General features: G+C 51.3%; 1 protein-coding gene across 12 annotated transcripts in view; it reads left to right on the forward strand.

The window, feature by feature from the left end:
• HTT (huntingtin) overlaps positions 1-18,191 on the forward strand; it is a 123,536-nt gene that overhangs the window by 25,313 nt on the left and 80,032 nt on the right. For 5 of the 12 annotated variants that reach the window (XR_014811937.1, XM_084970912.1, NM_213964.1 and 2 more), the window contains 8 exon segments: positions 2,198-2,339; positions 2,831-3,009; positions 7,072-7,276; positions 9,372-9,419; positions 12,206-12,286; positions 13,477-13,838; positions 17,250-17,379; positions 17,634-17,752. Coding sequence is in view for 8 of the 12 variants with exons in the window: in XM_084970912.1 (XP_084827038.1) it covers positions 2,198-2,339; positions 2,831-3,009; positions 7,072-7,276; positions 9,372-9,419; positions 12,206-12,286; positions 13,477-13,838; positions 17,250-17,379; positions 17,634-17,752 (1,266 nt within the window). In the remaining 4 variants the exon portion in view is untranslated. 12 annotated transcript variants of the gene reach the window in all.

The following is an 18,191-nucleotide window of genomic DNA, read 5'->3' on the forward strand; positions in this document are numbered from 1 at the left end:
TCGTGGCTTCGCTGCACCTGGGCTTGCAGTCGCTGTCACGAGTGCTGTTGCTGCGCCTGTTCCCGGCCTGGCTGTGGACCTAGACGTGGAGTCGCTGGGTGGTGGGGACTGTGTTTCAGCTTCGGTAGGAACTGCCAACCTGCTTTCCCATGGGGCGGCCTGGCTCACACGTCCGTCAGTGCTGAGAGCAGATGCTGGTGGCTCCCTGGCCTCGGGGAACTGGATTTCTGTCATCCTAAGTTTAGCCACCTGCCGAGTGTGTTCCGGCATCATGGTTTCAGGGTTTGGTTTATTTCCATGTCCGTGCCCTAGAGTACTCTTGACTCTGAAGTGGCGTGATTTGGGGATCTTTTTCCTTTGAGATGCTCTTAGGTATGTCATGAACGTGTTTAGAAGAGCGGAGCTCTCTGCACCTCCTCCTCGTGAGAAGAGCTTCTCTTTCTTTTCTTTTCTTTTTTTTTTTTGCTTTTTAGGGCTGTACCCGTGGCATATGGAGGTTCCCAGGCTAGGGGTCCAGTCGGAGCTACAGCTGCTGGCCTGCACCCCAGTCACAGCACTGTGGGATCTGAGCCGCGTCTGTGACCTACACAGCTCACGGCAACGCTGGATCCTTAACCCACTGAGTGAGGCCAGGGGTCGAACCCACGTCCTCACGGGCACTAGTCAGGTTCATTAGCGCTGCGCCACGATGGGAACTCCTCTTTCTTTCTTTTTCTAATTGTTTTTCTTTTTTTATATTTGCCCACCCCGGAGCATATGGAGTTCCCAGAGGAGGGGTTGAATCCTAATGCAGTTGCGACGTCTACCACAGCAGTGGCAACGCTGGGTCCTTAACCCACGGTGTCAGGCGGGGCATTGACCCCACATCTCTGCCGCTGCAGAGACACTGCTGATCCCCTTGTGCCATAGTGGGAACTCTGAGGAGAGCTTTTAAGCGAGGCCCAGTTACTTTCTGCCAGCTGCCTTCTGCAGGGCGTCCTTGGGGTGGTACGGTTTGGACCCAAGAAAGCCCCCTCGAGCTCTCAGATTCAGTTTTGTCACTATTCCAAACCTTAAGTTCGCCATGGGCTGCCGCCTCTTCATGGTGGTGCGTGGCTTTCATTCTGCTTCTAAGTTTGGAATGACGTAGAAGGATTCTCTCCCTAAGTGTTTCAGTGACGTATTTGTGTGTGTGGTCGCCCAGAGGCGTTTTTAAGATGCCGTTATCTTTCCTTGGCGCTAAAAAAGTTTGGCAGAGACAAGTCGAGTGGTTTCTCGGGGTGTTGTCTCTCAGGAGAAGCTGGAGGCCGCAGCCCCCGGGGGTGTCGTGCGGCCGGGGCTCTGGTCCTCCTCCTCCCTGGTCCTGAGGGCTGATCTGCGAATTCACTGCGTGTGGATGAGCCTCCGAGAACCGGTGTGTTGTAAGCACGCTGCTAGGGCGAAGCTGGTCTCTCAGTCACACGCCGGTCTGGTCAGGTGCTGCTCGTTCGCCGGCGGTCAGACCTGCTCTGCGGAGCCCCCACGGCCTCTCCGACGCTCGGCAGCGCTCGGCCCGCGCCCCACGGGTTTAGAAGAGCGGCAGGTGGACACTGTTAACCACCGGAGCCGCCGCACGCCTGCAGCTGGACGGCCACCCCTTTGCCGTCTTTGGGTATTTTTCTCCAGCCCGAGATGGTCCGCGTTCGCACCCTAGCAGCTCTCCCTGGGCCTCTTGGGGGCGCGGGACCAGAGCCTTATTCTCTGCTTTCTTAGGGAAGTGCCTGCGAGGCGTGTGTGGGGTCCGGCGGCTCAGTTGCCTGTTTCCAGACGTGGGCACGTCCCCCAGTGGCGGGGGCGGCACACCTCCGGGCCGGGCGCTGGGCCGGGCGTTGCCGTGGTCGGCGCGCTCTCTGGCCCGGCCTTCCTCATTGATTGGCTTTTACTCCGTTCAGTTCGCACAGGCCACTCACTGACCCCGTCCCCAAGTGCTGTGGGCACAGCTTTTCTAGGAGCTGCAGATGCTGAGCAGGTCTCGACTTGCAGCTTGGAAGGGAGCAGAGAGGCGGCGTGTTTGCAAACGGCCCTCACATTCCCCGAATCCGGCCGCGCAGCTCCAGCAGGGGCTCAGCTGTTCCCACGTTGGCCCTGCCAGGAGTGGGCGCAGGGGCGGCTGTTTGCCATCCACGGCGGGTCTCACGGGTGCTTCTTCGTCTTCCTCTGCTGGGTTGTGCCTCCGCAGGTTCTGTTGAAGGCCTTCGTAGCGAACCTGAAGTCCGGCTCCCCCACGGTCCGGCGCACGGCGGCGGGCGCGGCGGTGAGCGTGTGCCAGCACTCCCGGCGGACGCGCTACTTCTACAGCTGGCTGCTCAGTGTGCTCTTAGGTGGGTGCCGCCTGCTCGCCGTCCTCCCCGCACCCCCGCTGCCGGTGGGTGTGAGCAGGGTCTGGGGGAGGCCTGGGCGCGGCAGCCGGGCCCTTGGGCAGCTGGCGGGGCCGTGGGCAGGGCCGGGGCTGTGACCCTGAGCCTCCGCGGGCTGGCCCTCCGCGCAGCACACCGCCCAGCCTCTGCGACGGCCTGACGCGGAGCCTCAGTCCCGTGAGGGCGGTGCAGGCTCTCGGCGCGGTTTCCCTCGGCTCGGGGTGGCGAGTGCTGGCGCAGAAGAGGCAGGGGAGCTCGCTGCCCGGCGCCTCGCCAGGGAGGGTTTAGCCCTGACCCCTGGCCCGGCGGCGCGGTGAGGTACCCTGGGTCTCGTGTGCTGTCTCTGCCCCTCCTCCCGGCCTCGTGGCAGGGTTCTGCTGTGTGGCTCTTTCCACGGGCAGCCACGCTCTCCCAGCAGCGGACCCCATGTGACAGTCTTGTCCCCGCCTTCCTAGGTCTGCTCGTGCCTGTGGAGGAGGAACACGGCACCCTCCTGATTCTCGGGGTGCTGCTCACCCTGAGGTATCTGGTGCCCCTGCTGCAGCAGCAGGTCAAGGACACGAGCTTGAAAGGCAGCTTCGGGGTGACCCGGAAGGAAATGGAGGTCTCTCCCTCGACGGAACAGCTTGTCCAGGTAGGCGCCCCCCAGCCCACTCCAGTGCCTGTGCGTAGACACCCAGCTCTCAGAAACGCGGGTCATTTGAAGAGAAGCAGCAGAACCAAAGGGGAAGAGCATGGACTCTGGAGCTGGACCCCTGGTTCAGACCCTTGGCCATGACCCCTAGCCTTGTGACCTTTGTCTGGTAGTGACATCAGAGTGAGGTGAGGGTATCTCTTAGGTGGGTCCCAAGAGCTTTATGTAAACCCCCCAGACCCCTGTCTGGCACAGAGAACGCTCTCATCCTGTTTCTAAAACCAGACTCAGGGAGTTCCCGTCGTGGTGCAGTGGTTAACGAATCCGACTAGGAACCATGAGGTTGCAGGTTCAGTCCCTGCCCTTTCACAGTGGGTTAAGGATCCGGCGTTGCCGTGAGCTGTGGTGTAGGTTGCAGACACGGCCCAGATCCCGTGTTGCTGTGGCTCTGGCGTAGGCCGGCGGCTACAGCTCCGATTGGACCCCTAGCCTGGGAACGTCCGTATGCCGTGGGAGCGGCCCAAGAAATGGCAAAAAGACAAAAAAATAAAAAGGAAAGAAAGAAAACCAGACTCAGAGGAGTTCCCTGGTGGCTCAGTGGGTTAAGGGTCTAGCATTGTCACTCCTGTGGGACTGGTTACTGCTGTGGCACAGGATTGGTCCTGGGTCCCATAGCTTCTGCATGCCACCGGTGCGGCCAGAAACCCCTCACAGAAGCCAGGCTCAGAGGATGTGTTCACCTGTCGCGTGGGTATGGAGCACACACTGTGTGCTAGGCACCGGGCTGGGCGCTGAGCATTTCGAGTGTGGTTCCTGCCCCCGGGACCCTGGGGTTGGGCTCATGAGTCTGTGCACCCTGCCCCCCCAGCTTGTTGCCGTAACCTTGCACTAGGGCCGCTGCGTTTTCAATATGTGGGTCTTTTAGGGGTTATCCCATATTGAATGGACTGGGCGCGGGCAAAGCCTCACCTTTTCTGTGAATCAGATGGTCTCACGACGCAGCCAGGGGTCGGGCACAGGGCCTGGGGTCTGGGGGACACGCCCTGATGCACTTGTCTGCTTCCGGTAGTTTATAGGTAGGTAGTTAGGTTAACTGGATTTATGAGTTGTGTACTTTACCTAAATTTTGTAGGGTATAATATTGTAAGTGGCTTAAGGTGATTCTTGCCTAGAAATCATGAATTGAAGACAGTGCCAAGCATTGAGTTAGGTGATATCTGTAAGGCGCGCAGACTCCTTCCTGGCACACAGTCAGCCAGTGGATGCTGGCTGGTGCTAAGTGACGTGGCAGGAGTGGGCTCTAGGGGATGTTGAGTTCCAGGGCACCCAGCTGCCCTTGAATACAAGCAGCGGGCAGGCTCAGGAGACAGGACAGTAATTATATTGCCCTCACAAAAAAAAAATCATTACCAAATTTAGTAAGAAAGTCTTATAGCAGTAACAAATATACTTAAAAAAGTAGTTTAGGAGTTCCCGTCTTGGCGCAGCAGAAACAAATCCAACTAGGAACCATGAGGATGCGGGTTCGATCCCTGGCCTCGCTCAGAGGGTTGGGGATATGGCATTGCCGTGAGCTGTGGTGCAGGTCCAGATGTGGCTCGGATCCCGAGTTGCTGTGGCTGTGGTGTAGGCCAGCAGCTATATATAGCTCCGATTCGACCCCTAGCCTGGGAACCTCCATATGGCACAGGTGCGGCCCTAAAAAGACAAAAAAATTTCATCCTTACCTCATTTTTTTGTTTTGTTCTGTCTTTTTTTCTTTCTTTTTATGGCTGTACCCACGGTGTACAGAAGTTCCCAGGCTCGGGGTTGAGTCGGAGCTGCAGCTTCAATACTTTTTTATTTTTTTATTTTTTATTTATTTATTTATTTTTTTGTCTTTTTGTCTTTTTTTGTTGTTGTTGTTGCTATTTCTTGGGCCGCTCCCGCGGCATATGGAGGTTCCCAGGCTAGGGGTTGAATCCGAGCTGTAGCCATCGGCCTACGCCAGAGCCACAGCAACGCGGGATCCGAGCCGCGTCTGCAACCTACACCACAGCTCACGGCAATGCCGGATCGTTAACCCACTGAGCAAGGGCAGGGATCGAACCTGCAACCTCATGGTTCCTAGTCGGATTCGTTAACCACTGCGCCACGACGGGAACTCCTTCAATGCTTTTTTAAAGAAAGGCTCCTTAGTCAAAAATTTGGAGACAATTGGGCTGGTGGGAGAAGCAAGCAGGCAGTCACTAAGTAGCCTGGAAAGTGGGGGTAGGGTGCTGTAGGGAGTATGTGGTGGGGTGCGTGCTGGACAGGCCATTACCAGTTTTGGGGTGAGGAGGTGTTGGCCAGGCCCAGGAGGTTGGGAGGAGAGTTTCTACAGACAGAAACTATAGCCTTTGCCAAGTTCATGGCGTGAGGGAGAGCCGGTGTGCCAGTTGGGACGAGCCCGGGTCCTGTGAGGTCGGGAGGGAGCTGGGGGACGACCAGAGAGGCCGGAGGGAGGTGGCAGACTCTGTTCCACGAGGAGAGCAGTGGTCGGGGAGCACAGGCCGAAGGGCTGGGGGATGTGCTGCTTGTTTACTACCCATTGTCCTAATAGTCACGTTTCTCCATCGTGGTTAAATAATGTGGTGCCTTGTTGATTAGCAAGCTAGGTGAGGCTGTCTCTAAAACATACCTAATCTGTTTTCTTTTGACTAATGGCCAGTGTGAATTAAGTGAATTTGATTAAGAAGTTCAGCTCAGCTAACGGAGTTTGGCTAGCTGTATTTAAATAGAACTTACTATAATCCTGGGCCTGGCTAAACTATTATGCAAGTGCAGTCAAACATAGATGCTTTTAGATATCAAGAATTCATTTTGCTTTTCATGTATATATTTGTTTAATGTACGCTTTTTGAAAAATTATTTGACAGTATACTTCAGCAAAAAGAGAAATAGGTACAAAAAAAAAGAAGCCTTGAAATCTAAGGTTCGATCCCTGGCCTTGCTCAGTGGGCTAAGGATCTGGTGTTGCCGTGAGCTGTGATGTAGGTCAAAGACGCGGATCAGATCCCGCGTTGCTGCGGTTGTGGTGGAGGCCGGCGGCTACAGCTCTGATTAGACCCCTAGCCTGGGAACCTCCACATGCTGCGGGTGCGGCCATAAAAGACAAAAAAAAAAAAAAAAAAAAAAAAAAGCATGCCAGTTATTTAAATTTCAAATAAATTACCAATAATCTTGTGTATGTATGCCTGAAATTTCATGGGACACAGTCATGCTACAGAATTATTTGTTTATCTGAGATTCAGACTTAACTGGGCACTCTGTATTTTACTTTATTTTTAATTTTTTGCTTTTTAGGGCCACACCTGTGGCATGTGGAGGTTCCCAGGCTAGGGGTCCAATCAGAGCTGTAGTTGCCAGCCTACGCCACAGCCACGCCAGATCTGAGTCGCGTCTGCCACCTACACCACAGCTCATGGCAATGCCAGATCTTTAGCCCTCTGAGCGAGGCCAGGGATCGAACCGGAAACCTCATGGTTCCTAGTCGGATTCATTTCCGCTGCACCACGACGGGAACTCCTGAGCACTCGTTGTATTTTATCTGGCACCTCTAATTAAAGGGAAAAGGGATAAATTCATTATGTTCATGTAATGTGATATAGGGGTAAAAGCACGAATAAAGTTTGATGAAATGCCCTTAAAAGCTTTGGAAACCCTTTCTCAGTGGCACTCAGGATAGTGCTTCTTGCTTGTTAAGTGTATATCCGCCTAGCTGTGCTCTCAGTGTATTTTGGGCTTTATTCCTTACTAGCCACCAGTTTAAGGAGATGGAGCTCTTTTTTAGCGTGCCTCTGCCTTTGTGGAAGTGTTCTATTTATTTTTAAGGCATTAATGTAACAGTGAAGAAAACCATGAGACTTTAGAAAGCAGCGTGGAAGCTAATGATCCCCCTGGTAGGTGTGGTCGAGAAACTTTTAGGGGAGAAATCAAGGCAAACAGAACATTTTCCCACCTGAGATCCAACGCGGACGAAAGCTCTGAAGCCCAGGGTACGTTTCCGATACCATGGCGCAAGGCTGGTGTTTCTGTGTCTAGGTTTACGAGTTGACCTTGCATTACACTCAGCACCAAGACCACAACGTTGTGACGGGGGCCTTGGAGCTCCTGCAGCAGCTGCTCAGGACGCCTCCCCCGGAGCTCCTGCAGGCGCTGACCTCGCCGGGCGGCATCGCGCAGCTCACCGCCAACAACGACGAGCCCAGGTGCCGAAGTCGCAGCGGGAGCATCGTGGAGCTCATAGGTAAGTCGTTAGAAGGCCGGCTCTCGGCATCCACTGCAGAAACATGTGCCTCTCCTGAACACGAGGCAGCCCTGTGCTGAGCAAGTTACATCTCTGTCCCTCACAAGACCCGACGCAGGACTCAGCCTCATCCTGCCAACAGGAGCCTGGGTGTGGGGTGAGTGGTGCCATGAGGCCGGTGTCCTGACTCTGACTCCGCCGCCTCCACGTGGCGTTTCATCTGTGGTGAAACGTCAGGGAAAGTGGCTCCAGGACCTGTGTCCCTTGGCCAGGTTTGGGACCTTTAAGTCCTCCTGGAATTCTAGAATCCTTTCCTGCCCCTGGGTCCTTTGTTGCTGTCCTGCCTGATTCTGGAAAACCCCTCTGTTGGTGCTCCGCGGCCCCTCCCCTGCCCGTCTCTGCTCTTCTTCCCTGTGCTCTTGGGCTTTGGGCCCCAACCCCGATCAGGGCGCTGCACAGACCGGACCCGCCTGACACCGAGGTGCTGCTAGGGAGTTGGAATAGGCAGGTCCCAGCAACGCAGCCTCTAGGACCAGGTGCGGCCCCTAGGAGGCTTCTGGAGCCTTTGCAGCCTCCGCACCTCAGGCCCTGCGGTGTCCTGTCCGTTCAGTGCCACTCGGGTGCAGCAGGGCCTTTACCCTCTGCACGGCACACTCGGGGGAGCTGGCAGCAGTCTTCACTGCTGCTGCGTTTCAGTGTAAATGTTTGCCTGAACCATGCATAGATTATGTTTTTTTTTTTTTAAATGCCACGGGGGAGGGGGCATGGGGGGGATATGTTAATGGTTGTTTTAAAAAAACGACGGTTAAGTTGTTTTAGTTTAAGGTGAAGGAGACGAGTCTGTACACCCTTAATGTGGTCAGTGGGCTTCAGAGAGCTTGTTCAGGTAATGGGGAGCTGCGAGGACCCTGCAGGTAGTTTTTCCAGTGGGGGATTTTTGAAGCCCTAAAGCCTCAAAGGCGCGAGATGAATTGGGAGGCAAGAACAAGTGCTGTGCTGCACGGTGGGAACAATAGTCTGCCCAGAATGTGACAGTGACTGTTGCGTCACTGCGGTGATGGGCAACCTGACACATGGGAGGGTTCCCGCCCGGAGCCGTGCGTGCCGGCCGACTGCCATTGTGCAGGAATGCCCCTGGGTCCCTGGGCCAGCAGTCTAGGTGAGAAAGTGTAATACTGTATCACACTTCAAAACTACGGTAATAAATCCCTCTACTGCGGCTGAAGAACTGAGAGCCACTGAAATCTTCACAGGAACTAGGTGAGCAGTCGCACATGCTGTTAAAAGGTCATTCAGCAGTGAATATTTCTGCAATTTGCAAAATTAAAATTAATACGTTTCTTTCTTTCTGAAAGCTAAAAAGAGGCTTGCGTCTGTGTAATTTTAAGAAGAAAGCCTATGTGGGTGGGGGCGCTGGGGAATACGCCATGAACTTGAAAGAGTCAGAGCTAGCACGAGGAAGGCCTGGGCCTGCTGTTCTTGTCACAGTGACTGAGCCAGTTCTCACTCCGCTGACCTCAGGGCGGAGAGTCCCTTGGCCCCCGAGCCTCTGTTTCCACCTCTTGGACTAAGAATGCTACTAATAATTGCAGTGTGCATTTGAGAATTTAATGCAGTTAGAATGTACTAGCTTGATTCTTGATTTGAAATAACTTAGAGGTATCGCTATTATAACTGTAAAAAAAAGAAAAAAAGAAAATGTTCCTTGGCCTGTCCACTGTCCTTTGTACTGAAGAAGCCTTTTCTCTGTGGAGTGCATGCCTTACAAGTAATTGCTGGAAATACTAATTTCTAATGATTGTTTCTGATGAAATTTATATCTGATGATTCACCAAATAACCAGAGATTTCTAATGTTTTTATTTGGCTTTTTAAATGCCCCTTGAGCTCATTTGACATTTTAGGTCATCTCTTTAGGACCGTGTATTTGAGGGTTAATATAATTTTCATGTTGAAATTAAAATCGTAACATGCAGTTTTCATGTTCATATATTTTCTGATTTTAAAGTTGAGTCAAGCTTGACGATTTTCTGATTCCTTCCTGATTTTAGCAGCTTGTTTCCTTACTTGCATCTGTTCCTTTCTGTGATTTACAGCTGGAGGGGGTTCTTCATGCAGCCCTGTCCTTTCAAGAAAACAAAAAGGTGATTATTTCAGAAATCATTCTCATGTTGAATCTTACTGCTTTTTCCATGTTTCTGTGATGCAGTTGGCTCTGTCTGTATCTCTTCTAATCAGAGCGATTAAATGTATCAATGTGTTGCGGATAACCAGGCCTGAAGAGTCCTGTAGGGTGGCTTTTAAAAGTCACTTAGGTACCAGAATTGGCTTATTGTAAGTTTCTAATGCTTTTGGTCAGGCTCAGCAAACTCTTTCTATAAAAGGTCAGGTGGTACACCCGCCTGTGGGCCTTACGGCTGCTTGCAGCGATGCAGCTCTGCCCTGTGGCCAGAAGCAGCCAGGACAATACCAAGCTAATAGATGCAGCTTCCTTCCAGGGCAGCTTTGTTGGCTGAAGCGTGTGCAGGGAGTAGCTCGCCTACCCCTGCTTAAGGGAACATGTTATGTTTTGTAAAGGCCGCTTATCTTCCCAATGCATTTTGTTCAGTATTAGTCAGGAGTAATGTTTGGTTAGTTTGGGGCTGGGTGTCATTTTTCAGCCGTATTTAGCTTTGGAGAGTCCTATGTTCTCGCTCCTCCCACCATTAATTTATTTTTGTTAAAGTGTCTCTGCCCCGGTCTGCTGGTTGAGGTGCACATCACTTACAACACCAGTTATTTTCTTTTCCAGTCTCGATTTCCGTAGGGAGGGGGTTCTGTTGCCTTCCGTTTTGAAATCCTCAAAGACGTACCCACACGCTGATCTTCCTCTCGGTCATGAGTTGGAGCCTGATGCCTGATATTATTTGTTGTGCTGAAGGGCGTCTTAACAGGAAAACCGTTCTAGCCCTGCTGGACTAAGCAGACGTTTCCTAGAGGAACTTCCCGTCAGTACTTGGGCCATCATGATATGATGTGGGAACTTAATGAAGTTTGCTGAAAACGCTGAGGTTGCTTGAAAGCTGAAGGCTTCTAGGATCAGCTGATCTTTCTATGTTTGGGGCAGGAAGAGATTCTCAGGCCTGTGACTGGATGTCTCTGTATTTACCTTATTTATTTCTTTAGTCACTCTTGCTGATGTGATGAGAAGATGACTGATTCACTGGTTGAGGTGTTTTCTGTTTGTTTTCTTGGAGCTAGGATGTGGGATTTGTCCTTAATCTCTTTTTTGTTTTTTCCGGCGTTTTATTGTTGTTTTTATTTAGAGCTGGAGATTTCAAACTGTTCTAACAGTCGTGGCTGCAAAAATTCTTTTTTTTTTCAAGTGAAATCTGCCGACATATACTAGAGGTAAAAATAGGAGTTGTTGGATGTAAGATCGGGGGATGGTGAGGTGTGGCCTGGGACCCTTCTCTGGCAGCAGCCTGGCCCTTGACCCCTCTCAGGAAGAGCCCCTTGGAACAGACTTACAAACTCCTGTTTGCAAGGGTAGAGACTGCTTGCGTTAACACTGCACTCACAGGAATTTTATTTGCTTTCTCAAGCAAATAAATCGCTTGTTCTGTAATAAAGGACCCTGTTATTTAGTATGGAAGCCAAGTTTCTATGCTAGTGTCATCTAGATTTTGAGTTTCCTTTACTTCCGTTTTTCTTTTTCTTTTTTTTTTTTTTTTTGGCATGGGGGGCCTTTAATATCACATCGGTATAGACTTACGGAAGTTAAATACACATCTCTGACCTGTTCTTTAAAGAGCAGTGAAATTAGAAATTGGAACAATAGTTATTTTGATAATGTTATTTAATGACATTTATAAGTAATGTAACCATAATGACTTAGTGAGTTCAGTTAAATCACGTTAAGACTTTTGCTTTCTTTTTTCTTATTAATACAGTTTGGAAACCATGAACTGTAAAACGTATATTTAGAACTTTGTGAAGATGAAGTATTATTCCATCCTCTCAGATCAGTGCTTGAGTTCCGATTATCACCTGTAGAAATCTAGCAAATTAAAAGATGATAGGGAGTTCCGGTGTGGCACAGTGGGTTAAGGATCTTGTGTTGTCACTGTTGTAGCATGAGTTTGATCCCTAGCCCTGGAACGTCTTTTTTTATTTTTTATTTATTTATTTTTTTTTGTCTTTTTTTGTCTTTTCTAGGGCCTCTTCCCACAGCATGTGGAGGTTCTCAGGCTAGGGGTCTAATCGGAGCTATAGCTGCCGGTCTACACCACGGCCACAGCAACGTGGGATCCGAGTTGCGTCTTCGACCTAAGCCACAGCTCATGGCACCGCCAGATTCTTAACCTACTGAGCGAGGCCAGGGATCAAACCTGCAACCTCATGGTTCCTAGTCGGATTTATTAACCACTGAGCCACGATGGGAACTCCAAGGAACTTCTGCATGCTGTAGGTACAGTCAGAAAAATAGAAATAAAAAGAAAAGATAGTAAAAGAAAAGTGACCTTAAGGTATAAAAGTTTTCCGTATAAGTTCATTGTGCCATTGGAAATATGGCATGACTTTCCCAAGAGCTAATGGAATTGGTTCTAGCCATACCATCTTTAAGGTTAAATAATAATATAAATTATTTAACATCAAGGGTAGCCTAAATCAAGACATGTTAATTATTGGAACACTTTGCGGTACAGATTGAGAATCATTGTTTTAACTGTCTTCCCGTTCCGGTTGATTGAATTTGATAATACTCTAAATATATCTCTGCGGTTTTTGTGTTTTGTGCTCTAGATGTACGTGTATAGAAATTGTGTATAATGACAGATAAGGGCATGAGTTAAATCTGGTCATGATTTTCCCCTGAGAATATGCCTTGTTTGGTCTTCAAAGTTCTGCTTTTCGGCCTGAAAAGACCTCTCCCTGCATCACCTCCTAGGGAAGGTGCTCTTGGGAGACGCAGCGGCCTTGGAGGATGAGCCTGCGTCGCGGTCGGAGGGCAGCAGCCCCGCCCTCACAGGTAGCGCCCTGCCCTCAGTAGCTGGTGCCCTCCCCCCCTCCTCCGCCCAGGGGCCTCTGGGGCGCAGCTGGGGCTCCGGCTCGGGCTGCTTTCACAGTGCTTCCTCTGAAACGTGTGTGTGCATTTCCTTGCATCAGGTATTTGCTGCTTCCTTGGTTTAGTCCGTTAGGTTGATGCAGTTAGGTCACTACTCCCGGAGTGTGTCTTTTTGAGAAAGGCATGGGGGTAGGGTGAATTGCAGGGGTTGGGAGGTGGGAAGAGGGGGTGAGGAATTGTCCTAGAATAATTTAACTTGCAGGAAATCTCCATTTGTTTTAAAATAGTTATGTAGTTAGACGTTTTATTCATCTTATACAAGACGACATTGACTAAGATATCATAATTGGATTCAGTGAGAGTGGTTCAGGTCGTGTAACCCCACTCAAAAGAGTCTTTTTAGATAACTGAAAATAAGGCTAAAATATTTCGGAGGGAAATCTGTATAAATCTACTAGTGAATACTTATTTATTGATTTGCTCTGCAAAATAAAAATCAGTGTTTTAAATTATAAAAATAGAACAAGAACTTACAGCTCTGCCCAACACTGTAAGCTTAGGTGCTCACTGACCTCCAGGAGTGACGCTGCTTAGAACCTGCCGCAGGTTTTTAGGTAGGGGTGGTGCTTTCTTAACGACATGAGGAAAACGGGAAACTTGATGCTGCAGGAGAGATGAACTAGCTTAGAGGTCTTGGGTGGGGTCTAGGAAGAAGGGAAGCCCCCCTCCAGGAGCACCACCTGCTTGGAGCTCTGGGCACTTCTGAGTGAGTGCCCAGCCATGTCCCCGGCCAGTCTGCCTGGGACTCGCCACAGTCTGTGTGCTGCTCTAAGCCCAGGCCTTAAGGACCTGAGCACACTCGTGTCTTTGTAGTGGGAGCATCCACAGCAGTTTAAAAATAGCTTCTTGGGACCCTTATTTTATCAGGATGGGACAGTAATATAGTAAAAGGTAAGTAAATAATACAGTGAAAATGTCTGAAGGATGCACTGCTGGCCTGCTTTTGAAATCTGCTAGTTCATAGATGCACTGTATTCCAGCAGTTATTACAGTGGAAACATTCGTGGATGGTGGGGGTATTTTGCAAACATTTGATTCCCTATTGCGTATGCTTTTCCCGACCCTTTGAGGAACGAGGGTTTCTTTGTCCTCAGCCTCGGTCACGGGTGAGCTGGGTGGTGAGCTGGCCCCCTCCTCCGGTGTCTCCACTCCTGGCTCTGCCAGCTCCGCTGCCGACTCTGTGGGTCACGACATCATCACAGAACAGCCCCGGTCTCAGCACACGCTGCAGCCGGACTCAGTGGATCTGAGCGGCTGTGACTTGAGCAGCGCTGCCACCGATGGGGACGAGGAGGACATCTTGAGCCACAGCTCCAGCCAGATGAGTGCCGTCCCGTCGGACCCTGCCATGGACTTGAACGATGGGACCCAGGCCTCCTCACCCGTCAGCGACAGCTCCCAGACCACCACCGAGGGCCCTGACTCGGCTGTGACCCCTTCAGACAGCTCTGAAATTGTAAGTGGTCAGAGGGGGCAGCCCGTTTCCTGCGGCGAGGCCTTCTCCGGAGGCCCCCCTGCTTACTCACTCCACCTGGCCCGCTAATAACGGTGCAGAGGTCACCAGCTCAGATTGGGTTTTTGCATTTTTTTTAAATTGAGGTGTGGTTTATTTACAGAGTTGTGTTAATTTCTGCTGTACAGCACTGATTCAGTTATACATGTGTCTTTTTTAAGCTGCTTTTTCCATTACGGTTTCTCATGGGGTGTTCACTGTAGTTCCCTGGCTACACAGGAGGAGCTTGCTGTTGCTCTGTTCTCTGTGGAGTGGTTTAGGCCTGCTAACTCCAGCCCCCTGCTCCACCCCTTCCCCACCCTCCCCTCCCTCGGCAACCCCAACCCCAGATCGGCAGCAGAGTTGGGCCCGTCCGGGACCTTCACGGAGGGAAGCAGCCGGATGTCGCCTGTGTTGAGCACGGGGTCCACAATTGGACTAGCTGATGACACCGCCTCTCCTGAAATCGAGTGTCTGTTACCTTTAATGCCTTGTGGGGCACAGGTTAAGTCATTATTTTGAAAATCCTTAAGGAGCCTATTGTTAACAGAGCTTTGGGAGTTCCTGACGTTGCATCCGTGGGGATGCAGGTTCGACCCCTGGCCTCGATCAGCGGGTTAAGGATCCAGCGTTGCCGTGAGCTGCGGTGCAGGTTGCAGATGCGGCTTGGATCCCCTGTTGCTGTGGCTGTGGCGTAGGCCGGCCGCTACAGCTCCAATTGGACCCCTAGCCTGGGAACCTCCATATGCCGTGGGTGCAGCCCTAAAAAGCAAAAAAAAAAAAAAAAAAAAAAAAAGCCCAAAACCAACAAACAAAAAAACCAGATCTTTGGTCCTAATTTGGTGTGATTAACATCACTAATGTGCATTATCTTAGCACTTTCTGAAACTGAAACACTTACAGAAACTTCTACAACACACCCCATCTTATAGAGCATGGATTTAAGTGCCTCTGGTCTCTAGTGAGTGGTCAGGAAACACCTCAAGGGTCGTCTCATCAGAAAGTCTGGTACAGGTATAGGCTGAGTTTTATGGCCCAGTTTCATTTTAGCAGTTTGTACTAGTAATTGTTTTGGTACAATTGGATGTATTTTATCAAGAATCTGCTTGGGAGTTCCCTGGTGTTCTGGGGGTTAGGATTTGGTGTTTTCGCCCTTGTGGCCTGGGTCCCATCCCTGGTCTGTGCACTGAGATCCTACATCAAGCGGCTGCAGCCAAAGAAAGAATATGGCTTTGTTTTTGTTGTGTTTTTTTACTTGAGATAAACACTGGCAGCTGTCCCGCTGTTGTGAGGATGTGGTCTCTACAGGCTGAGTGGATCTCCACTCACTTGGGTAGAGAAGTGGGCTTGCCTTTGGGGTTTTTAACTCGAAGGCCTGGGGCAGGAGAGGACGGCTAAGTGGGGGGGGTGATTTTAAGTGAGGAAAGGGTGCCCGCTAGGCAGGCAGTGGGGACGGCTGGGGCAGGGGCTGGGCTCGGCTGCAGGGCAGCGTGAAGGAAGTCTCTGCTGTTTGCTTGCTGCACCAGCTTCCATCTTGCCTTTTTTTCTTTCTTTTTTCTTTTTAGAGCCACAAGTGCAGCATTTACAAGTCCCCAGGCTAGGGGTCGAATTGGAGCTATAGCTGCCAGCCTACACCCCAGCCACAGTAACACCAGATTAATCCTCGTGGATGCTAGTGGGGTTCGTTTCCGCTGAGCCACGACGGGAAAGCCCACCTTGCCTTTAATAGTAGGTGATTCCTGGGCGGGTTTGCTGGACTAGGGAGTGACGACAGTGTCCTGTCTCGAGGTGCTGCAGTGCGGGCAGCGGGCCCTTCGCTGGCCTCTCTGGCCCACGGGGAGCCAAGCCTCTTCCCTTTGGTGTGTCCCACGGATCCATGTCGTTCCTTCTCAGTTGTGAGGTGCTTCCCTGTCCCGTATTTCGTCATTAACTGCCTGCTGAACAAAGGTGCTGAGCACTGTTAGGTTCCCAGGAGTAGTGGGCGCAGCGCACGAAGCTGAGTCGTGGGGAGGGTCTCCGACTCTTTCCCCCTGGGCAGAGAGTGAAGCTCTCTGGCTTCGGGAGCCCTCTGGCCCGTGCGCACCCTCATCGCTGCTGTTGTGGGCAGAGCAGCCACAGACAAGGCGGAAATGCTTGAGCGCGACTCTGTGCCAGTAAAACTTCACTCGAAAAGCAGGCGGTGTGTCAGGTCTGGCCGACGGACCTCGTTTTTTCCTGCGCCCATTCTGGAGTGAGTGTGCGTGGGTGCAGGGGTCGGGGGACGGATAGTAAGCCATGAGTCCATTTACAAGCCAACAAACACGTAGTCAGTTGGCAGTGACTGCCGCAGAGAAAAATCAGCCAAGTGAAGGGACAGGGCTCTTGCTTGTGCGACAGTGCGGAGCTCGCTCTGGGAGCTGGGCTTGGGGCCACTGCCACCAACTGGCGGTGTTGCCCTGAGTAGCGATGGTCCTCCTTGCCCGGCTTTACGTGGCCGCAGGTGAAGATGACGACAGCCCCGATGGTGGAAGCTAAGGGAACCGGTACACACAGTGCTCTCCAGCCTGCCTGGGTCGCAGGCCAGGGATGGAACCCGTACCACAGCAGTGACCTGAGCCTCAGCGGTGGTAGCACCAGGCCCTAACCCACGGAGCCATTAGGGAACTCCTGTTTTGTTTTGTTTTGTTTTTATCGTGGTGGAACTTTTCGTTTTAACCCGTGTAGTTTTGCTTTTTTAAACTAACCTGGAGAATGGGGAAAATCATGTCTTTCTTGATTGTTTTTGATCATGAGCTCAATTGTTTTTAATTAAATTGGGAGGCTTTGGCATGGTTTTTCTGGATGATATAATAGAGTTATTTCAGTAATAATTTACTCGCATATTAAGGGTCTGTCACTTGGTTTTTCAGATCAGTTACATGGAATCTCAAGTGGATGTCAAAAATTTTGCAGTATGCACTCGTAACCCAAGTATACGGCTAAATAGATGAAATACTGTGCCCAAAACGTAGTTGATTCTGTCCTAGTAGGTTAGGAGATAACCTACATTGTGAGGCTTTTGTCTAAAAGGTTTTTTCTCAGTTTTGACTTACTGTAAACTTTGCTTGTGAACACAAAGATTTTTTTTTTCTTTTTGTAATCACAAAGAGAAATGCCCAGATTGGAATTTCTTTGGAGTTTTGGGTTATGAAGCTTTGTATAACATGGTAAAGTGTGATCAGTAGGCTCCTGCGAATTTACATGCATGCATCTGTGTGCGCTCGAGGCAGTGACTGACCTCCCCGTTCGCGTGTAAGGTGCCGCCTGTGTTACCTGCGGGTTTTGTCTTGGCCTCCCGGAGGCCTTGCCCCCTGGTGAACACACTCACGATTCTCACCGCCCTCGTGAACTGTTCAGGTGTTGGATGGTGCAGACGGCCAGTACTCTGGGCTGCGGTTGGGACAGCCCCAGGACGCGGACGCGGACGAGGACGCCGCAGGGCTCCTTCCCCACGGAGGCCCGGATGCTTTCAGAAGCTCCCCCACCGGTACGTGGCTTCAGGCGCTGTCCCCCCAGGGGCCTCGCTTTCCACCCTGGCCTCCTGTATCCTGGCACCCAGCACCCCTCCCGGGATCTTTGTTTCCCTGGAGGTGCGTCGCAAAGGAGGGAACCGTCGGTTGAGAAGTGATCATCCTTTTCCTGACCCAGATCCCGTACTTGGATGTTGACTTGGTGTAAATGTGTGTGTGTGTGTTTTAACCGGAATCTTGTCTGTTAACCTCGGTTTCTCTGTTTTCGAAGCCCTTCAACAATCACATGTGTTGAAAAGCCTGGGCCACAGCAGGCAGCCCTCCGACAGCAGTGTAGATAAATTTGTCTCGAGAGATGAAGCTGCTGAGGCAGGAGAGCCAGAAAACAAGGTGAGACTCTCGGGCCCGAGACGTCCAGCATTCCGAGCCCTCTGAGTGTGCCCTCACCCTGGCCACTGTCTCTCCTCTGCACTCCCAGCTCTCCTGTCCCTGAGCTTTGGCTGAGCTGTCTCCCTCCTCCCAGGTCCGCCTCCTTTTCTGCCTCTTGAGACTTGCCTGGAGTTCTGCCTCCCTGGGGTCCTTCCCGGGCAAACCTCACCTCACTTCTTGGAGCCCTCATTGCGTGGTCTTCCTTTTGTTCCGCTGCATTGATTTGTTTATTCTGCTAAAATAGTCACGACAGACAAGTACCATCATAACCACCTCTAGGTGCCCAGCTCAGGGGCATTCAGTGCACTCACGCTGTTGGGTAGCTGTCACCACCGCCCGTGCCCGCAGCTGTTTCATCTTCCCAGGCTGAACCTCCGTCCCCTTGAAACACTGACCTCCC

The sequence above is a fragment of the Sus scrofa genome, chromosome 8 (genome assembly GCF_054392235.1).
Source record: "Sus scrofa isolate SSC_HxYL_T2T_F1_AM1 chromosome 8, Sscrofa_HxYL_maternal_Yorkshire_Landrace_v2.0, whole genome shotgun sequence".
NCBI lineage: Eukaryota > Metazoa > Chordata > Mammalia > Artiodactyla > Suidae > Sus > Sus scrofa.